This window comes from Salvelinus namaycush, chromosome 14 (genome assembly GCF_016432855.1).
Source record: "Salvelinus namaycush isolate Seneca chromosome 14, SaNama_1.0, whole genome shotgun sequence".
NCBI classification, from domain to species: Eukaryota; Metazoa; Chordata; class Actinopteri; order Salmoniformes; family Salmonidae; genus Salvelinus; species Salvelinus namaycush.
In genome coordinates this window covers 16,660,223-16,682,330 of record NC_052320.1, presented here as the reverse complement: position 1 = coordinate 16,682,330, position 22,108 = coordinate 16,660,223, and the positions used below count along the sequence as shown (strand labels likewise).

General features: G+C 40.2%; 1 protein-coding gene across 1 annotated transcript in view; it reads right to left on the bottom strand.

The window, feature by feature from the left end:
• The window catches only part of LOC120058623 (immunoglobulin-like and fibronectin type III domain-containing protein 1), a 38,712-nt gene continuing 16,604 nt past the window's right edge, over positions 1 to 22,108 (bottom strand). Inside the window, 17 exon segments of the mRNA XM_039007382.1 lie at positions 1 to 44; positions 47 to 331; positions 598 to 894; positions 1,129 to 1,321; positions 1,420 to 1,505; positions 2,108 to 2,236; positions 2,347 to 2,526; positions 2,716 to 3,012; positions 3,219 to 3,512; positions 3,729 to 3,870; positions 3,965 to 4,089; positions 19,318 to 19,422; positions 19,646 to 19,723; positions 20,317 to 20,421; positions 20,649 to 21,071; positions 21,336 to 21,608; positions 21,716 to 21,878. Coding sequence (XP_038863310.1) covers positions 1 to 44; positions 47 to 331; positions 598 to 894; positions 1,129 to 1,321; positions 1,420 to 1,505; positions 2,108 to 2,236; positions 2,347 to 2,526; positions 2,716 to 3,012; positions 3,219 to 3,512; positions 3,729 to 3,870; positions 3,965 to 4,089; positions 19,318 to 19,422; positions 19,646 to 19,723; positions 20,317 to 20,421; positions 20,649 to 21,071; positions 21,336 to 21,608; positions 21,716 to 21,878 — 3,219 coding nt within the window.

Sequence of the window (22,108 nt, the reverse complement as noted above, 5' to 3'; positions counted from 1 at the left end):
TCACCTCTGACTGTAAGTTTGGTGGAGGACTCGGCCCTCCCCAGGGCACTTTCTATTTGGATGTTGTACTCGCCCCAGTCTTTGGGGGTCACACGGAGTATCAGCAAGGAGCAGACACCACAGATGTTGGTGATCAAGTAGTTGGTGTTAGTGTTGAGGCTGATGTTGTTGCGGTACCAAGTGACGCGAGGCTTGGGATTTCCCTTTATGGCACAGCTCATATAGCACTCATAGCCTTTGGGTGCTGTGTGCTGTCTCAGTGGCACAAGGAAGGCTGGAGCGGTCCGCAAATCACACGTTTTGTAGGCTGGCATGTTTACCACAAATTTGTCTAGAGAAGAAACATGGCAAAAAGGTAAAATGCTCATCTTACATGTCAAGTAATGCTTAAGTTAAAATAGCAGCATTATATAAAGGGTTCATAGATTATTCATTCATTTGTAATAAACCGTTATAATAGCACATTAGTACTTGTCAAATGTTGAGCTTAATGACTGCTATTAATTATACTGTTATTAGTACCTGTCTATCCATAAAAGCTGATTTATATGACTTATTTATATGGCAAAGTATCTCTCTCTGCCTGGCTTCTAATACCTTTCCTCCTCTCGCTTCCCCAAGTGGGAGACTCAGACGGAGCAGACATGCCCATGTCATTCTTGGCGTAGACCCTGAAGTGGTACTCCCTGCCAAGCATAATGTTACAAGCCGTGAACTTGTTGTTGAAGAGCCTGTCGGCCACCATGCTCCATGAGCCTTTGGTGGAGTCCCGTTTAGACACAGAGTAGTGAAGGTGGTCGTCACGCTTCTCATCAGGGGATGGCTCCCAAATCACAGTCACAGTGCCTGGGACGTTCTCCTCAAGTTCTACTGGTCCTGGAGGCTTGGGATCATCTACAGCCAGAGTCAGAGATGATAGTCAGTATGATGTTACACTTCAGGAGGACATTCTATCATTAGGTGGTAATTGTTGTTGATTCACTTATGGCCGATTTTTATTGTGACTGCTGATATTTAAAATACTTTCTTTGTGAGTGCGGGCCCTGGCTGTCTTTTTCATCTTGTGCAAGTTCCAATCCCTTCTCAGTCTGAAACACACTAGGAGAGTTTTACTGTATGTTACTGTACCTGTAACCCTGACCTCCACACTGAAGCTCTCCTGGCCCACTAGATTTTTGACCACTATGGTGTAGATCCCTGAATCAGAGCGCTCAGAGGAAGTGATCAGAAGTTGAGATGACGATTCAGAGTTGGAGATATTGACCCGCTTCAGCAAAGGAACATCGTCCTTCAGCCACGTGACTTCTGGCCATGGGGATGCCTGTTAATAACAAGATGATTTAAAACATCAAGATAGCATGGATTGCACATGGTCTTAAAGCATATGCCAATTACCAGTTTCACCTCTTACCCTCTTACCTCAAAGTTTAAGAGGATCCTGACAGAATTTCCAGCTCTCACCACCATGAAACTCTTCATCTTATTATCGGTGAAGCATGGTCTCACTGAAAACAGTGACAAAAATAAATGAGGACATTTGAAACTCATCTTATGTAAGTCTAACTTGCAGGCTAAAACAGGCTAAAACAGAAAGACAATACAACACTATTCCCAATGAACGCATCATCGTCACCCACCAGGTGGAGGCATGGCCAGGATGTAGTTGTCCAGATCCTGGGGCACTCCTTCTCCTCCATCATTGATAGCAATCACCCTGACCCAGTACATGGCCATGGCCTTCAGGCTTTTCACAGTGAAGGTGGTCAAGATGATGGGGGTGACGTTACAGCGGGTCCAGTCTATGCACTCAGCCTGCCTGACCTCTATAAAATACCCTTTGGCCTCATCCTGGACCCCCACTTCCTCTGTGGGTTTATTCCAGGACAGGGAGAGGGTGGTGTAGGATGTGTCTGCCACCTCCAGATCTTCCACTTTCCCTGGGGGTTCTAAAACAAACACTAAATTGTAAATCTAATGGCCATACATCATTGACTTCAAACAAATTAACAGTATAAACAAGCACCTAAATAAACAGTTATTTCAGAAAATATGATGTTTTATTATAGTTGTACATGTTGCTTGCACTTTGAAAGGATGTATGACTTACTCTTTGGGTCTTTTGCGAAAATAAACTCTGAAGGGGAACTGGGCTCGCTGAGTCCAGAGACGTTGATAGCATAAACTCTGAACTCGTATTCGTTCCCTGCTACAACATCTGTCACTGCACGTTTCTTTTCTAGTAGTGAGGAGAAACAGAATCAGTCATAGAAAGTCCAATACAATTGAATTCATTAATCCAAAGAAGCTGTGGTATACTAACGCCCCTAATTCACTAAAAGAAGAGACCTTGGATAGGCTCATCTGTAGGGTTGACGGGACTCCACAGATTACTCCCCTTCTTGCGTTTTTCCAAGTTGTAGCCCAGGATGCGAGACTCGCCAGTGTCGGTCGGGGGAGACCATGTCAGGTTGATGCAGTTGTTAAAAGCACTAGCCACTTTTGGTGGGGCAGGGCTGCTAGGAAAGGCTGAGATATTTCAGGAAAATTACATAACATTTCGTGTTTGTGTAACACTTTTCAAAATGTTCTGTCATAATACCCAAATAAGGTTATCGTAAGCACAACTTTTGAAGTAGATTCTAATGACAACATATAACAACTTACGTGACATTGTTGACATCCACTTTAAACCTACTAAACCTACAACTAGCTCACCCAAGGTGCCAGCTGTGAGGTCATCAGTCTCCATCATCTCACTGACGCCCTCCTCGGTGACCACCCTGATACGATAGCAATACTTCCTGCCGTGTTCCACGTCGTTATCCTTGTATTCGGGGACGCCAGGGATGTCCCCCAGCTTCTTCCAAGTGTTGCGGCCAACTTGCTGGCGCTCTAGGTTGTAGTTTATTACTGGGCAGCCACCGTCATCCTTTGGATCTCTCCATTTGATATGAATACAAGAGGCTGTGCTCTCGAGGACCTCCACAGGGCCCTGGGGCGCGGTGGGTTTGTCTACCAGATCAGACAGAGAGAGGTCACATTACCCTAGCCAAAACAGTCTGCAGTCATGTCTCTGCATTGGAATTTAAGAGAGAGAACTGACTGTCCACAGCACAGATACACGAGAATATCTCTGAACAATGATTGAACTGAGACAGTTCTTACCTTGAATTCTTGAATTGAACTAATTCTAACATTGGTTCCATTTCTCAACTCACCGAGGACGATGAGTCTTGAGATAGCCTCCATGGTACCATGTTCGTTCTTGAGCTTGATCTTGATCTCTCCAGTGTCTTTGCGCTGGCACTTGCTGAGGAGCAGGCGGCTTTGGGTGAAGGACTTCTCTATCTTGGTGGTGTTATCGTCCAGGAGCTCCTCTCCTTTTCTGTACCACTGGATCTTCATGGGCTCGCGGCCCACAAAGGGCAGTTTGAACGTGGCGCTATTCCCCACTTTGACTATGACCGGCTGAGAGAACGCAGACAGATCATCAGGGTCAAACCTGGGAGGGTCTGAATAGGACACAGATCATGCAATTTAACTGACATTTGACTCAACTGCAATTGTTTAAAAAATAAAATCTGAATACTAAAAGTGGATATAACTTTTTTTAAATGCATAATGATTTTATAATTTGAGTATTGTGAAATGGCTACTCAAATTATGTTGAGACAGTGTAGACATTGTATTGTACATATAACCAAAATGAATGCCTTTCATTTTCTAACCTTCCACATTCAGCATTGCCTCAGTTTTACGCCCGTCTGCCTCAAAGCGGTATTTTCCAGAGTCTTCCTCCTGACAACGGTTGATGACCAGCTTGTGGCTTGCACCATCTCTGGACATTATGTGTCCATCATCTGCTGTCAACTGTCAGGAAAGATATATATTATAATTTATCTTAAGATATTATCAAATAAAAATATATTGGGGGGTGAGAATGACAAAGATAATTCAGTCTAACCTTCTTGCTATCTCTGTACCAGGCCCCTTCACAATCATCACTGCTCAGCTTACACATCAGTTCAGCAGGCTGGCCAATGAGGGCATGGACATTTGACAACCCGCTTACGAACTGAACTCCTGGATCTGGCATTCACAACAGCAAACAATTAGGGACTTAAGACTGGTTTTATTACATTTGGATCAGACAGACTTACCAGCTGTGATGTTAACATCTAATGCCATTTTGTAGTGCTCTGAAGAAATTATTATTTGGGCTGTCTTGAGTAGGATAATGGTTAGACCAGACGATGTACAGTTGAAGTCGGAAGTTTACATACACTTAGGTTGGAGTCATTAAAACTAGTTTTTCAAACACTCCACACATTTCTTGTTAACAAACTATAGTTTTGGCAAGTCGGTTAGGATATTTACTTTGTGCATGACAAGTCATTTTTCCAATAATTGTTTACAGACAGATTATTTCACTGTATCACAATTCCAGTGGGTCAAAAGTTTACATACACTAAGTTGACTGTGCCTTTAAACAGCTCGGAAAATTCCAGAAAATGATGTCATGGCTTTAGAAGCTTCTGATAGGCTAATTGACATACTTTCAGTCAACTGGAGGTGTACCTGTGGATGTACACATTTTCTATAGGTTTGAGGTCAGGGCTTTGTGTTGGCCACTCCAATACCTTGACTTTGTTGTCCTTAAGCCATTTTGCCACAACTTTGGAAATATGCTTGGAGTCATTGTCCATTTGGAAGACACATTTTCGACCAAGCTTTAACTTCCTGACTGATGTCTTGAGATGTTGCTTTAATATAGCCACATAATTTCCCTTCCTCCTGAGCCATCTATTTTGTGAAGTGCACCAGTCCCTCCTGCAGCAAAGCACCCCCACAACATGATGCTGCCACCCCCGTGCTTCACGGTTGGGATGGTGTTCTTCGGCTTGCAAGCATCCCCCTTTTTCCTCAAAACATAACGATGGTCTTTATGCCCATTATGGGCATTTTTGTTTCATCAGACCAGAGGACATTTCTCCAAAAAGTACGATCTTTGTCCCCATGTGCGGGTTCAAACCGTAGTCTGGCTTTTTTATGGAGGTTTTGGAGCAGTGGCTTCTTCCTTGCTGAGCAGCCTTTCAGGTTATCTCGATATAGGACTCATTTTACTGTGGATATAGATACCTTTGTACCTGTTTCCTCCAGCATCTTCACAAGGTCCTTTGCTGTTGTTCTGGGAATGATTTGCACGTTTCGAAACCAATGTACATTCATCTCTAGGAGACAGAATGCGTCTCCTTCCTGAGCGGTATGACGGCTGCATGGTCCCATGTTGTTTATACTTGTGTACTATTGTTTGTACAGATGAATGTGGTACCTTCAGGCGTTTGGAAATTGCACCCAAGGATGAATCAGACTTGTGGAGGTCTACAATTTTTTTTCTGAGGTCTTGGCTGATTTCTTTTGATTTTCCCATGATGTCAAGCAAAGAGGCACTGAGTTTGGAGGTAGGCCTTGAAATACATCCACAGGTACACCTCCAATTGACTCAAATTATGTTAATTAGCCTTTCAGACGCTTGTAAAGCCATGACATAATTTTCTGGAATTTTCCAAGCTGTTTAGAGGCACAGTCAACTTCGTGTATGTAAACTTCTGTCCCGCTGGAATTGTGATACCGTGAATTATAAGTGAAATATTCTGTCTGTAAACAATTGTTGGAAACTTGTGTCATGCACAAAGTAGATATCCTAACCAACTTGCAAAAACTACAGTTTGTTAACACGATTTTTGTGGAGTGGTTGAAAAACGAGTTTTAATGACTCCAACCTAAGTGTATGTAAACTTCCGACTTCATCTGTAAAGCATTACAATAATGCACACAAACGCACAACACAACAAGCATTTCTATGGTATCAGATCTTATTTTTTTAAGATACCAGTAATTAGAAGTTAATTTCTTTAGCTTCATCTACAGAATAGTTAGAAGAGTTCTATGGAACATAGAAGAGTTTCATAGAACATCGTCCCAGAAGAACACATTGCATGGAAAATACTATTGATGTTATTATATGACTACATAAATAAATTCTCAAAAATGAACATACTATTGGTTACTTTGAGATGTGCACATACAGTATGGTAAGAGATGATATTCAACATTCCCCTTTAAGGTACATGTATCTTCTCAGTATCATCTCTTGTCAGTGTAACAGATGACCCTGTTACAAAAGTATCATATTTCTCCAATTATTTCCCAAACTTGAGTGATACTCATGTGAATGCCATCTCCTCCATGCAGTCAGTACATGACGTCATGTGTGGTCTCTTACCAATCACTGTGTCCTTCAGCAGCGGGCCTTGCCTTGTGCGCTCTGAACGCTTGCCAGACACATCAGTGTACTCCCCAGTTTCTCCTGTACCACTTTGCCCATTGGGATCTGTGATTTGGCCGTAAAATAATAACCTTGCGGGCAATTTCCAAAATTACTTAGCATTTTGTTAAATTATGAGCTGTAAGGTTAGGGTTGGAAGAAAACATTACATTTATTGTGAATAGAACACAAAAAGCATGACAGAGATACAGGAACACACAACACAAAAAGCCACTCTATGAGATCAGGGATTTTATATACTGTATAAATATACAATACCAGTAAAAAGTTTGGACACAGCTACTCATTCAAGGGTTTTTCTTTATTTTTACCAAATAGGGCTATCTCCTGTATACCACCCATACCTTTTCACAACACAACTGATGGCTCAACACATTAAGAAGGAAAGAAATTCCACAAATGAACTTTTAACAATGCACACCTGTTAATTGGAATGAATTCCAGATGACTGAGAGAATGCCAAGAGTGTGCAAAGCTGTCATCAAGATAAGGGTTGGCTACTTTATAGAATCTAAAATCTAAAATATATTTCGATTTTTTCAACACTTTATTGGTTACTGCATAATTCCATGGGTGTTATGTCATAGTTTTGATGTCTTCACTATTATTCTACAATGTAGAAAATAGTAAAAATAAAGAAAAACCCTTGATTGAGTAGGTGTGTCCAAACTTTTGATTGGTACTGTACATATACCCTTGATAAAGATGAGCAAAATGACTGTTTAAAATAAAGAATACAAATACTGATCTATATTGTATGCTGCAAAAAATGGGGACATTATATTATTTTATACTAATACAATTGGTCAGAGAAAGAGATTTGGTCACACTTTATTTGGGTTATACTGTCAACAAACTACCCGTTGATAAGCAACTGCTTGCTGAGGTTAGGGTTAGGTTAGGTTTAGAATAAGGGTTAAGCTTAGAGTTAGGGTTAGGGAGGTTACGGGTTAAGTTTAGGGTTAGGATAAGGGTTAAGGTTTGGGCCAGGGTTAGGGTAAATTAAAATGTTATTGATAGTCTGTAGATAATCTGTAGAGCAGAGATCATCAACTAGATTCAGCCACGGGGCAATTGTGGTCTTGAGCGGATGGTAAGACGGCAGGAACGTAATTACAAATAATTTGAAGACTGCAAATTGACCGCAAGAAGCCCAAACAGATATAATATTGGACTAAAACATAATAATTTCAAACCTTGTTCACATTTGTATAAGATCAGATATACAGTGCCTTCGGAAAGTATTCAGACCCCATGACATTTTTCACATTTTGTTAGGTTACAGCCTTATTCTAAAATCGATTAAAAAGATTTTTGTCCTCATAAATCTACACACAACACTCCATAATGAAAAAGCAAAAACTGTTTTTAGAAATGTTTGTTAATATATATTTAAAAAAAAAACTGAAATATCACATTTACATAAGTATTCAGACCCTTTACTCAGTACTTCGTTGAAGCACCTTTGGCTGTAATTACAGCCTCGAGTCTTCTAGGGTATGACGCTACAAACTTCGCACAACTGTATTTGGGGAGTTTCTCCCATTCTTCTCTGAAGATCCTCTCAAGCTCTGTCAGGTTGGATGGGGAGTGTTGCTGCAGAGCTATTTTCAGGTCTCTCCAGAGATGTTCGATCGGGTTCAAATCCGGGCTCTGGCCGGGCCACTCAAGGACATTCAGAAACTTGTCCCAAAGCTACTCCTGCTTTGTCTTGGCTGTGTGCTTAGGGTTGTTGTCCTGTTGGAAGGTGAACCTTCGCCCCAGTCTGAGGTCCTGAGCGCTCTGGAGCAGGTTTTCATCAAGGATTTCTCTGTACTTTGCTCCGTTCATCTTTCACTCGATCCTGACTAGTGTCCCAGTCCCTGCCGCTGAAAAACATCCCACAGCATGATACTGCCACAACAATGCTTCACCGTAGGGATGGTGCCAGGTTTTCTCCAGAAGTGACAAATCTTGATTCTCATGGCATGAGAGTCTTTAGGTGCCTTTTGGCAAACTCCAAGCGGGCTGTCATGTGCCTTTTACTGAGGAGTGGCTTCTGTCTGGCCACTCTACCATAAAGGCCTGATTGGTGGAACGCTGCAGAGACGGTTGTCCTTCTGGAACGTTCTACCATCTCCACAAAGGAACTCTGAAGCTCGGTCAGACCTTCGGGGTGTTGGTCACCTCCCGAACCAAAGCCCTTCTCCCCCAATTAATCAGTTTGGCCGGGTGGCCAGCTCTAGGAAGAGTCTTGGTGGTTTCAAACTTCTTCCATTTAAGATTGATCGAGGCCACTGTGTTCTTGGGGACCTTCAATGGTACAGAAATGTTTTGGTACCCTTTCCCAGATCTGTGCTTCGACACAATCCTGTTTCTGAGCTCTACAGACAATTCCTTTGACCTCATGGCTTGATTTTTGCTCTGACATGCACTGTCAACTTTGTGACCTTATATAGACAGGTGTGCCTTTCCAAATAATGTCCAATCAATTCAATTTACCACAGGTGGACTCCAATCAAGTTGTGGAAACATCTCAAGGATGATCAATGGAAACAGGATGCACCTGAGCTCAGTTTCTAGTCTCACAGCAAAGGGTCTGAATACTTATATAAATTGTATTTATTACATTTATTTAACTAGGCAAGTCATTTAAGAACAAATTCTTATTTTCACTGACGGCCTAGGAACAGTGGGTTAACTGCCTTATTCAGGGGCAGAACGACAGGGGATTCGATCTTGCAACCTTTCGGTTTCTAGTCCAACGCTCTAACCACTAGGCTATCTGCCGTCCCAGGTAAATAAGGTATTTAAGTTTTATATTTTTAATCCATTTGCAAAAATAAATAAAAAACAGTTTTTGCTTTGTCATTATGGGGTATCGTGTGTAGATTGCTGAGTATTTTATTTAAATGTAATATATTTTCGATTAAGGCTGTAATGTAACAAAATGCGGAAAAAGTCAAGGGGTCTGAATACTTTTCGAAGGCACTGTGTCTCTCTATTATTCATGGTAATACTTTTGAACAAAATTTCCGAATTAAAATCAATTTATAAAGATGATTTGCTGGTGTTTTTAGTCTTATGTCCAACAATAAAAAATACAAATATTTTTTCAGCACTTGGGGGGCCAAATAAAATCACCCACTGGCCAAATTCGGCTCGCGGGCCTCAACTTGAGGAACCCTGCTGTAGAGCATCTACATACAAACTATCAAAATAAAGTGTTACCCAATACTCTAGCACCCTCCCCTTGCGAGGACAATGACACTGAACTTTTTTCTAAATTGCTTTATAAGATTGGAGAACATGTTGGGAGGGATCTTAGACCATACTTCCATACAGAATCTTTCCAGATCCTTGATATCCTTCGTCTGCTCTTATGGACTGCTCTCTTCAATTCAAACCACAGGTTTTCAATGGGGTTCGAGTCTGGAGACTGATATGTCCATTGCAAAATGTTTAATTTGTGGTCAATTAAGCATTTCTTTGTGGATTTTGATTAGTACTTGGGGTTATTGTCTTGCTGGAAGATCTACTTGCAGCAAAATGTCAGCCTCCTGGCAGAGGCAACAAGGTTTTTGGCTAAAATGTCCTGGTATTTGGCAAAGTTCATGATGCCGTTGCCCCAGGACCAGTGGATGCAAAATAGCCCCATAACATCAAAGATCGACCACCATATTTTAACATAAGTAAGAGGTACCTTTCTGCATATGCTTTTGTTTTTCAACGCCAAACCCACCACTGGTGTGCGTGGCCAAGGAGCTCTAGTTTCATGTCATCTGTCCATAGCACCGCCTGGAGTTTGATAAATGGCATTGGCATTTGGATTGGATCCAGTGCTATGGTCAGATGACATGAAAATTGAGTTCTTTGGCCACATACACCAGCGGTGGATTTTGTCGTAGATAAAGACTCAGTATCATTATCCTTGCAAGGGGAGGGTGCTGGAGTATTGAAAACAGGAGATCCTATTATTACTTGTTCAACAAAATCTTTCTCTGAGCAATTGTTTTAGTATGAAAATATAAAATGTTCCTTCTTTGGCATGCAATATAGCTCAGTATTTGTATTATTTATTTTATACAGTCTTTTTTGCTCATCTTTATCAAGGGTGCCAATAATTTTAGACCTGACTGTACATATACTTTATAAATAAGCCCCATCATGTACAATTTAGTTAGAAGAGTTCTATGGAACATAGAAGAGTTTCATAGAACATCTTCCCAGAAGAACACATTGCATGGAAAATACTATTGATGTTATTATATGACTACATAAATAAATTCTCAAAAATGAACATACTATTGGTTACTTTGAGATGTGCACATACAGTATGGTAAGAGATGATATTCAACATTCCCCTTTAAGGTACATGTATCTTCTCAGTATCATCTCTTGTCCGTGTAACAGATGACCCTGTTACAAAAGTATCATATTTCTCCAATTATTTCCCAAACTTGAGTGATACTCATGTGAATGCCATCTCCTCCATGCAGTCAGTACATGACGTCATGTGTGGTCTCTTACCAATCACTGTGTCCTTCAGCAGCGGGCCTTGCCTTGTGCGCTCTGAACGCTTGCCAGACACATCAGTGTACTCCCCAGTTTCTCCTGTACCACTTTGCCCATTGGGATCTGTGATTTGGCCGTAAAATAATAAAAACATTGCAAGCAATTTCCAAAATGTTATTTTGTTAAATCTGAAATTAACCCATCAGCTGTAGGCTTGGAGTTCTTAAAATGGTCTTGACATGGAGATACTGTTTCCATGGTTTCTTTTACAATGATTTGTTAAATATTTGGAAATCAAGGAAGCTTTCAATGTCTTTTGAACAGAACACAAAAAGCATGGCAGCGATAACCAAATACACAACACAACAAGCCTCTCTATGTGATCAGGGATTATATACACTGAGTGTACAACACATTAGGATCACCTTCCTAAATATTGAGTTGCACTCCCCTCCCTCTTTTGCTTTGCCCATTCACCCTCTGAATGGCCCACATACACAATCCATGTCTCAATTGTCTCAAAGCTTAAAAATCCTTCTTTAACCTGTCTCGGCCCCTTCATCTACACTGATGTAAGAGGATTTAACAAGTGACATCAATAAGGGATCTTAGCTTTCCATCTGGATTCGCATCGTCAGTTTATGTCATGGAAAGAGCAGGTGTTCCTAATGTTTTGTACACTCAGTGTATATACACTACATGACCAAATGTATGCGGACACCTGCTCGTCAAACATCTCATTCCAAAATCATGGAGTTGGTCCCCCCTTTGTTGCTATAACATCCTCCACTCTTGTAGGAAGGCTTTCCACTAGATGTTGAAACATTTCTGTGGGGACTTGCTTCCATTCAGCCAACAAGAGCATTAGTGAGGTCGGGCCCTGACGTTGGGCAATTAGGCATGTGCTCGCAGCCGGCGTTCCAATTTATCCCAAAGGTGCTCGATGGGATTCAGGTCAGGGCTCTGTGCAGGCTAGTCAAGTTATTCCCAACCGATCTTGACAAACCATTTCTGAATGGACTTCGCTTTGTGCACGGGGGCATTGTAATGTTGAAACATGAAAGGGCCTTCCCCAAACTGTTGCCACAAAGTTGGAAGCACAGAATTGTCTAGAATGTCATTGTATGCTGTAGTGTTAAGATTTCCATTCACTGGAAATGAGGGGCCTAGCCTGAACCATGAAAAACAGCCCCAGACCATTATTCCTCCACCACCTTTACAGTTGGTACTATGCATTGGGGCAAGTAGCATTCTCCTGGCATCTGCAAAACTTAGATTCTTCAGACGGACTGCCAGATGGTGAAGCGTGATTCATCACTCCAGAGAACGTGTTTCCAGGCTTGTGTGTGGCTGCTCGGCCATGGAAACCCATTTTATGAAGCCCTCGACGAACAGTTTTTGTGCTGAAGTTGCTTCCAGAGGCAGTTTGGAACTCAGTAGTGAGTGTTGCAAACAAGGACAGACTATTTTTACGCTCTACACGCCTCAGCAATCGGCAGTCCCGTTCCGTGAGCTTGTGTGGCCTACCATTTCGCGGGTGAGCTGTTGTTGCTCCCAGATGTTTCCACTTCACAATAATTGCACTTACAGTTGACCAGGGCAGCTCTAGCAGGGCAAAAATTTGACGAACTGACTTGTTGGAAAGGTGACATCCATGACGGTGCCTGGTTGAAAGTCACTGAGCTCTTCAGTAAGGCCATTCTATTGCCAATGTTTGTCTATGGAGATTGCATGGCGGTGTGCTCGATTTTATACACCTGTAAGCAACGGGTGTGGCTGAAATAGCCAAATCTACTAATTTGAAGGGGTGTCCACATACTTTTGTGTATAGATATACAGTACCAGTCAAAAGTTTGGACACACCAACTCATTCCAGGGTTTTTCTTTATTTTGACTATGTTCTACATTGTAGAATAATAGGGAAGAAATCAAAACTATGAAATAACACATATGGAATCATGTAGTAACCAAAAAACTGTTAAACAAATCCAAATATATTTTATATTTGAGATTCTTCAAAGTAGCCACCCTTTGCCTTGATGACAGCTTTGCACATTCTTGGCATTCTCTCAACCAGCTTCATGAGGTAGTCACCTGGAATGCATTTCAATTAACAGATGTGCCTTGTTAAAAGTTCATTGGTGGAATTTATTTTCTTCTTTGAGCCAATCAGTTGTGTTGTGACATTTAGGGGTCGTATACAGAAGATAGCGCTATCTGGTAAAAGACCAAGTCCATATTATGGCAAGAACAGCTCAACTAAGCAAAGAGAGATGACAGTCCATCATTACTTTAAGACATGAAGGTCAGTCAATGCGAAAATGTTCAAGAACTTCAGTCGCAGTCGCAAAAGTGCAGTCGCAAAAACCCTCATGTGCTATGATGAAACTGGCTCTCATCAGGACCACCACAAGAAAGGAAGACCCAGAGTTACCTCTGCTGCAGAGGATAAGTTCATTAGTGTTAACTGCACCTCAGATTCCAGCCCAAATAAATGCTTCACAGAGTTCAAGTAACAGACACATCTCAACATCAACTGTTCAAAGGAGACGTGAATCAGGCCTTCGTGGTCAAATTGCTGCAAAGCAAACCACTACTACAGAACACCAATAAGAAGAAGAGACTTGCTTGGGCCAAGAAACACGATCAATGGACATTAGACCGGTGGAAATCTGTCCTTTGGTCTGATGAGTCCAAATTGAGATTTTTGGTTCCAACCGCCGTGTCTTTGTGAGAAGCAGAGTAGGTGAACGGATGATCTCCGCACGTGTAATTCCCACCGTGAAGCATGGAGGAGGTGTGATGGTGCTTTGCTGGTGACACTGTCTGTGATTTATTTACAATTCAAGGCACACTTAACCAGCATGGCTACCACAGCATTCTGCAGCGATATGCCATCCCATCTTGTTTGCGCTTAGTGGGACTATCACTTGTTTTTCAACAGGACAGAAACCCAAAACACACCTCCAGGCTGTGTAAGGGCTATTTGACCAAAAAGGAGAGTGATGGAGTGCTGCATCAGATGACCTGGCCTGCACAATCACCTGACCTCAACCCAATTGAGATGGTTTGGGATGACTAAGGGTGGCAAAGGGTGGCTACTTTGGTTACTACATGATTCCATGTGTTATTTCATAGTTTTGATGTCTTCACCATTGTTCTACAATGTAGAAAATAGTAAAAATAAAGAAACACCCTTAATAAATGAGTAGGTGTGTCCAAACTTTTGACTGGTACTGTACATAGATATATAGCTATATACATATATATTTAAGCCCCATCTTGTAACATTTTGTCAGAAGAGTTCTATGGAACATAGAAGTTTCATAGAACATCTCCCCAGAAGAACACATCACAAGGAAGATACTGTGGATGTTATCATAGGACTATGGAAATCTATTCCAGAAAATCAGAAAATAGATCATACTATTGGCTATTCTTAAATCTTCTCCTAGTCATTTCCCAAACTTGAATGACATTTGTCACTCATGTTAAAGCCATCGCCATCTCCTCCATTCAGTCAGTGCATGACGTCACGTGTATGACATCACGCATGGTCTCTTACCAATCACTGTGTCTTTCAGCAGTGGGCCTTGCCTTGTGCGCACTGAACGCTTGCCAGCCGCATCAATGTACTCTTCAGTTTCTCCTGTCCCACTTTTCGCATTGGGATCTGTTTGGCCGTAAAATAATAAAAACCTTGATGGCACTTTCCACAATTACTTTTCATTTGATTGAATATGAAAATAAACCATCCGCTTTATGATTGTAATGGAAACAGTGACGAGACAGAGCAACAATGAACAATACATGACAAAATAACCATATATATATACACAGATTAATAGAACAAAAACACACTCAGACATATTATTGTGAACAAAACATACATTGGGACATACAAGCAAACCAGTAACGCTTTACAATAAGGCGTGCTTAAAAGGATTTCTGAAGGGTTTTATAAGTAGTTTATAAAGAGTAAATTATATCTTTAATGTTTATGTTTTTACAAACCACTTATAAACCCCTTTTAAAACCTTTTAGGTAAGTATTCGTTAATGTGAAGTGTTACCATCAAACACTGTTCTACACATATGAACAAACTTGAACATGTCACAAAGACATAAAGCAGAAAGTTGTGGACAGACAAACATGTTTGACCAATTGTTTGCAAGAGAGGTCATTTTAAGTAATACTTTGTCTTCTAATCTGAACTTGGATAAGAACAGATGTTGTGTTGGTGTCTATTGACGTCTTTTCATGATGAACTGATCCTCAATCATGCTGTTGGCATGGAGATTCTGGTATCAGAGTTATTGGAATGGTCTTGCCATGCAGATACTGTTTCCATGTTTTGTTTCACAAATATTTGTTGAATATTTGAAAATCAAGGACGCTTTCAAAGTCTTATGAATAGAACACAAAAAGCATGACAGAAATACACAAACACACAACAAGCCTCTACAGGATTCAGGGATTAGATATATTTTCGTATTATTTTAGATATGTAAAGTTTAGTTTGAGTTTTATGCAACATAGAAAAGTTTAATAGATATTCCATTGAAGATACTACTGATGTTAGAGGACTGCATACTACACATCCATTCTCAAAAATAAACAGACATGGATTATTTTGAGATACTGTATGTATGATTAGATTAAACATTCCCCTTGAATGAACATTTCAGTATCATCTCGTCAGTATCATACTTCTCCAAGTCATTTCCCAAACTTGAGTTATATTTGTAGGAACGTCATGTCCTTCGTGCAGTCAGTACACAACGTCACATGTGATCTCTTACCAATCACACTGTCTTTCAGCAGAAGGCCTTGTCTTGTGTGCACTGAACACTTAGCAGACTCATCAGTGTACTCAGTTTCTCCTGTCCCCATTTTCGCATTGGGATCTGTGGTTTGGCCTTAAAGTTAGAATAACCTGCCAACACTTTTCATAATTACTTTTTATTTGGTTAAACATAAAATGAAACAATCCATTCATTCCTTGATTGTAATGGTAACGATGACAAGATAGATCAACAAATAAAAATATATGACAAAACTGCCATATTTGCAGGTTAATTGAACAAATACACATTCAGACATATTATTGTGAACAAAATATACACTGGGACATACAAATAAACCAGTAACGCTTTACATTTAGGCATGCTTAAAAGGATTTATATAGGGCTTGACAAGTAGTTTATAAACCGTTAATTAGTAGTTTACATATAAAGTTTATGATTCTGTTATACAGTTATAACACAATGGTTATTTTGGTACTGGCCAAATAATGAGCTAATATATGACTGCAATGTTATTGAATCTTATTGCGAGTAAAGCCAGTGCTGTCATATAAGCTCAGTATTTGGCTAGCAGATAAATGAGAAGCACAATTTCTACCAATGTATTATTACTGTTTATTACAGATTTATAAACTATCTACAACAGTTTACAAACTACTTATAAACCTTTTAAAATACCTTAAGATAAGTATTCCTTAACCTGTTCAACTTTGACACCCTCTGGTGGCATTTTCTAAACTACACAATATTGTATACTACATGCTTAGTACTGTTAGAAAGGCAAGAACTGTGGGATTCCAATTGTCAAATGTTGGACAATAATACATTTGAAAGTCTAGGTTTTTTCATAAAATATGTCACCAATTACTGATCCAAAAGGATAAATAGGAACACAGCCATTTCAAAAGTGCAGGCCTTGTGCAATGTAATTTTTTCATCTTATAGGAATAATTAGTCATCTTACAGGAATGATATACTGTACATATGAGGAGAAAGCTGACGCCTCTACCTATCCATTGATGTAAATATATCCCCTGTCTGATTCCCAGTTCGTCCACTAGGTAGCAGTAGGTGATCACAAGACGTCTCTTGGCCTCTTGAAACCAGTTGCGTCTGGTTTGGGTAGTGTGTCACTGTGCCAAAATGGCCGAACGGATTTTCAAGCCTGACATATTAAAATAAACCTAGCAAGCACAGCTTTCAGGAATAAGACACAAACAGGTGAGGAAACTTCAAACCTATTTTCCCATTCACTTTTCCTATTGTAAACGAGTGAGAGATCAACAGCGCATGCAGAGGATGCATGTAAGATAATGTGGATGGAGAAGGAAATGCATTGCTTTACAACAGTGGTCACCAACCTTTTCTGAGTCAAGATCACTTTCTGAGTCAAAATGCATGCCGAGATCTACCGCTCTGATTTTTTATTAACATGACTTAAAAAATGTAAGTCTATGCAACATTAACCAATTAAAAACAGTACTGTATCAATGAGGTTTGTGCAGTAAGCTATAGGCCCAATACATTATCACCGCATACTGGCTTTGCTTGAATTTACCTGAATTTACCTTGTTTTTCGGGAATTAAAAATATATATTTCAACATTTGAGGTAGGCTATATGATCACACCGTTAATAGATCCATTGCTGTATTACTTGTGTATTACTTGCACCTAATTTATGAAAGTTGCCAATCACAATATAAAGTCAAGAGAAGAAAAAGCCTGGAAGGAGGAGAGATGACTAGAAACGATTCCGTTGACCGTTTTATGTGTGGATTAATTGGCGGAGTAGAGGACGTGCATTTCAGGTAAAACAACAACTCAATGTTTATATCCCAGGATAAATTAGCTAGCAACAGCAAGCTAGCTAAAAAGGACAAATGATCTAGCAAGTGCAAGCTAGTTAGCTAAATTGCCATAAATGTTTAATGCTTTTCGACCTGTCCCCAAATTAACATAATTGGTTCAGAGTTTGTTTTGATATTTTAATCTGCGTGTCGTGATCGCGTTTGGTGTGGGGGGACAAAATAAATGTATGCACGATGGCGCACGCGTGCAGCCGGATTGGGTTCCATGTTAGCTTTTGGCAACGCAGACGCTCGTTGAAGTGCGCGAGCAGTGTGGGTGCAATAATTGAATAATATAGATTTCTACATTTATTTTGCAACGCTCGCGGTGTAGTCAGCCTGTGGCTCTTTTTATGTGTGGATTAATTGTCGGAGTAGAGGACCTTGTGCATTTCAGGTAAAATAACAACTCAATATTTATATCCCAGCACAAATTAGCTAGCAACAGCAAGCTAGCTAAATAGGACAAATTAGCTAGCAAGTGCAAGCTAGCTAGCTAAATTGCCATAAATGTTTAATGCTTTTCGACCTGTCCCCAAATTAATGTAATTGGCTCAGAGTTTGTTTTGATATTTTAACCTGCGTGTCGTGATCGCGTTTGGTGTGGGGGGACAAAATACATTTATGCATGATGGCGCACGCGCGGGTTCCGTGTAGGGGTCGTCTCTCAACATCCCTCCGCTCTCCCTTTCCTCCACTGACACTGACCAAAAAGGGACACCGTCTTCCAGCTGATGGCGAAACTCGAGTCGCACCGCATTATTTCTGCCTCATGCACAAATTCATGTTGTTACTCATATGAACAGAGAAAGTGAAATATTCCTTGAAATTAAAAAAGACCCAAGCCGCTAATAATAACAACAACGCAACGCAAGATACACTTTCCTACTCATTCATTACTACTGCGCTGCTTGTTGTAGAGCTGAGTGGAAATAGGAAGAACGCGCATTTTATGGCTTATAAAAGTGTTGAATACAAAGTGTTGACAGTGCTGACTAAGAACTTAAACATGAACTGCTGTATTCGTTGACAGTCTCTCTCTAGTCATGGTTTTAAAAGTTTTGAAATCTCACAGTATCAATTTTGTCGTAGCTTTTTTTAATGCCTGCTACGTTACTGCAGACTCGGATATCTGAACAATCTGATTGGCCAGCGATAGAATAGTGCACTTGATTTCCTCTCCAGGCCCACCGGAAGGCAGAGTTTGTACCTTCAGACACATGAAATGGCAGCAGTTTGCCTACCCGGCGCGCAGGGCATCTGAATTGACTGCACCTACCACCAACAGCCCGAGAATAATAAAAAAATAGGACACAAGGCTTTATCGTTGGGTTTTTTACAGAAATGTTTGGCGATTGACTAGAAATGCCTTGGAGATCGACAAGTCAATCGCGATCGACCGGTTGGTGACCACTGCTTTACAATGACCATTAGGGTGTACCTTTTCCATACATACTAAAAGTTTGCGCTTTTTGTGACTTTACCTACAATGCATGCCCTACGAATATGGCCAAAGCAAGGAGTGGGGGGGTAACCAAACTGTCTGCACCCGGTACCAGGTCCAAAACAGCCCCTCAGAGTTAACCACTTGATGTCAAGTGGAATACAAATGATACTGTAACTGTATTACTGCATGTTACTCTAAGTTAAATTACTGTACGTTTAGTTAAAATGTTGACAAATTAAAATCAAGTTGTACGTTTTTGTTCGTTTTTATCATTTAATGCAATCCCAAGGTGACTTGTTAAGTCATTAAGATGCATCTGAGATTTTAGAGACTACCTCCATGCAGTAGCCAAAGTGTCTCAGTGTGTTTCTTACCAATGACTGTGTCTGGTATAAGTGGACCAGTATGGCCCTTACGTTCCTTACTGTCTCCATCGCCTTCCCCGTTTGCATTTGGGTCAATGCCATCGTTTGATGTTCCTATCAGTAATTATTATATCAGTTTGAAATATTGTAAAAAATGCATAAACCATTATACAGTAGACCTGAATACATATTGTATATTCTTATTAATGCAGGATGTTGTGCCAATGTGTTATCCTTTTCATTATACATTATTTTTCGTCTATATACATTTTATTTTTCAAGTACAGTATATAACATGTGTCCAATGTGTTTATAATCGAGATATAATTTGTCTTACCTTTGCCTTTGTCCGAATCATCAGTGGATTTCTTGTACTTATCATCTCTTTCCTTCTCAGCATCTTTGATTTTACATTCTTTAAATGATTCAAAAAAGGGGTTTACAAGTTGTTTATTAATGGTTAATTATTTGTTTATATAGATAATATAGTATAAACTACTTATACAACCTTTAAAATACTTTTAGGTAAGTATTCCTTCATGTAAAGTGTTACTAACAAGAACAAATGTTCTACACAGACTTGAATAAGTCAATGAGACATAACAAACCGTTGTGGACAGAAGAACCTGTTAAACAAATGTTTATAATTTCATGCATGAGATTCAATATTTCAAGTATTTACTATTTTTGACATTAGTGTACTATTTTAAGGTGGGTTTTATCAAATGTATTTTGCTTGATAACTGTGGTTAAGTAAACTGCAATTCTGGTTAATCACTTGATGTCAAGTGGAATACAAATGATACTGTAAGTTTATTACTGCATGTTATTCTAAGTTAAATTACTGTAAGTTTTGTTGAAATGTAGAAAATGTAAATAAAGTAAAATGTTTTTTAGTGTTTATCGTTTAATGCAATCCTAAGGTGACTTGTTAATTCATTAAGATGCATCTGAGATTTTAGAGACTACCTCCATGCAGTAGCCAAGGTGTCTCAGTGTGTTTCTTACCAATGACTGTGTCTGGTATAAGTGGAACAGTATGGCCCTTACGTTCCTTACTGTCTCCATCGCCTTCCCCGTTTGCGTTTAGGTCAATATCATAATTTGATGTTCCTATCAGTAATTATTGTATCAGTTGTCAATTTGAAATATCGTCAAAAATGCATAAACCATTATACACCTGAATACATATTGTACATTCCTATTAACATAGGATGTTGTGACAATGTGTTATCCTTTTCATTATACCTTATTTTTCGAAGTTGACCCTATTACTTTTCTTTTTCAGTATATAACATATATGTCCAATGTGTTTATAATAGGGATATCATTTGTCTTACCTTTGCCTTTGTCAGAATCATCAGTGGATTTATTGTTCTTCTTGTCATCTCCTTCCTTTTCAGAGTCTTTCATTTCGCCAACTGATTTGCCAAATGATTTGCCAATTGACTCGCCAACTGATTTGCCACCATCTTTGGATTTGTTTGATCCACTTTTAGACTTGTTTTTCCCATCTCTGGTGTCTTTGCCTTCCCCACTGTCTCCATGCCCAGTATCAGGAGGAGGGGGAGCCAGGAGTGCCTCTCGGGCAAGCCTCTCCTCCTCCGCTCTGGCCTTGTTTGCAGCGTTGATCTGCTCCTGCCTTTCCTTCGCCAGTTTTTCCTGCTGCTCTTGAGCCAGTTTCCCCAGATCCAACCCTGTTCCACCAGCCTGGGTTGTTTTACGGGTCTTCTTTTTACCATGGGAAGCAGGGTCGCTGTCAGCTGAGAGAGAGAGAGGGTGAGAGAGAGGGAGAGATAGGGGAATACTGTAGAAGGTGCTCAGTGAGCATGGTTATTAAAATGATTATTGATATGGAACATTTCGATAAGTGTTGAGAAGACATAGTACCTCGCAAATCTGTCATGAGACCAGAACTGAGTTACTGAGGTGAATAGTATATGTTGTTCAACCAAAAATGAATCACTCTGCTGTTTCCTTCATCTGAAAAATTACGTGTTGTGCAAGATATGAAGATGTAATGTTACCTTCCACTATCAGCCAGGCACTGCATGTCTTGATTCCTGCCGCAGCAGAGTAGATGCCCTTGTCCAGCTGGCTACAGTCCTTTATTAGCAGTCTGTGGATCAGCTTGTCTTCTGACACAGTTATAGTGTATTTCTCTCCCTCCTCCAGAGTGGCATTCTTGCCCATCCATTTGATTCTGGGCCAGGGATGTGACAGGACACACTCAAACATAGCATCCTCTCTCTCTTTGGCCTTCACCTCCTGGATCTTGACAATGAAATCCACTGTGGGAACTGGAAGGAAAAGGGCAAATGGAACAAGCTCATGGGAATAAATAAGGAACGTGTTTATCTTCTATCAAAAAGGAATGCTATTCATAATCATTCTGTGTTCATCTTACTCTTGAAGTCTGTAGAGAAGAGATTGACCTCCTCAACATCCACCTGATAGAGCCCAGCATCCTCTGCCTTAAGGTCCCGCACACTGAAGATTAACTTCTTCCCAACAGTCTTTAAGCTGTGTTTCATTTCTTCTTCATCACTATAGGGAATCATTACACCATCCTGCAATATGATACAGAGTTCACACAGTGACAGCTACTATCAGATATGAGTTCAAATTCAGTTCATTTTAAAAACACATTCTTAAGAAAAAACTAAAATCCTCATAGTTGATGGGATGTATGGCAATTGACATGTTTTGACATGGATATGATGGCAAAATGATAACAAGGGATGAAGTTACTCTGCAACCATAGAAAATGTAATTATATGCCTGGAACTTTGGGTGATAG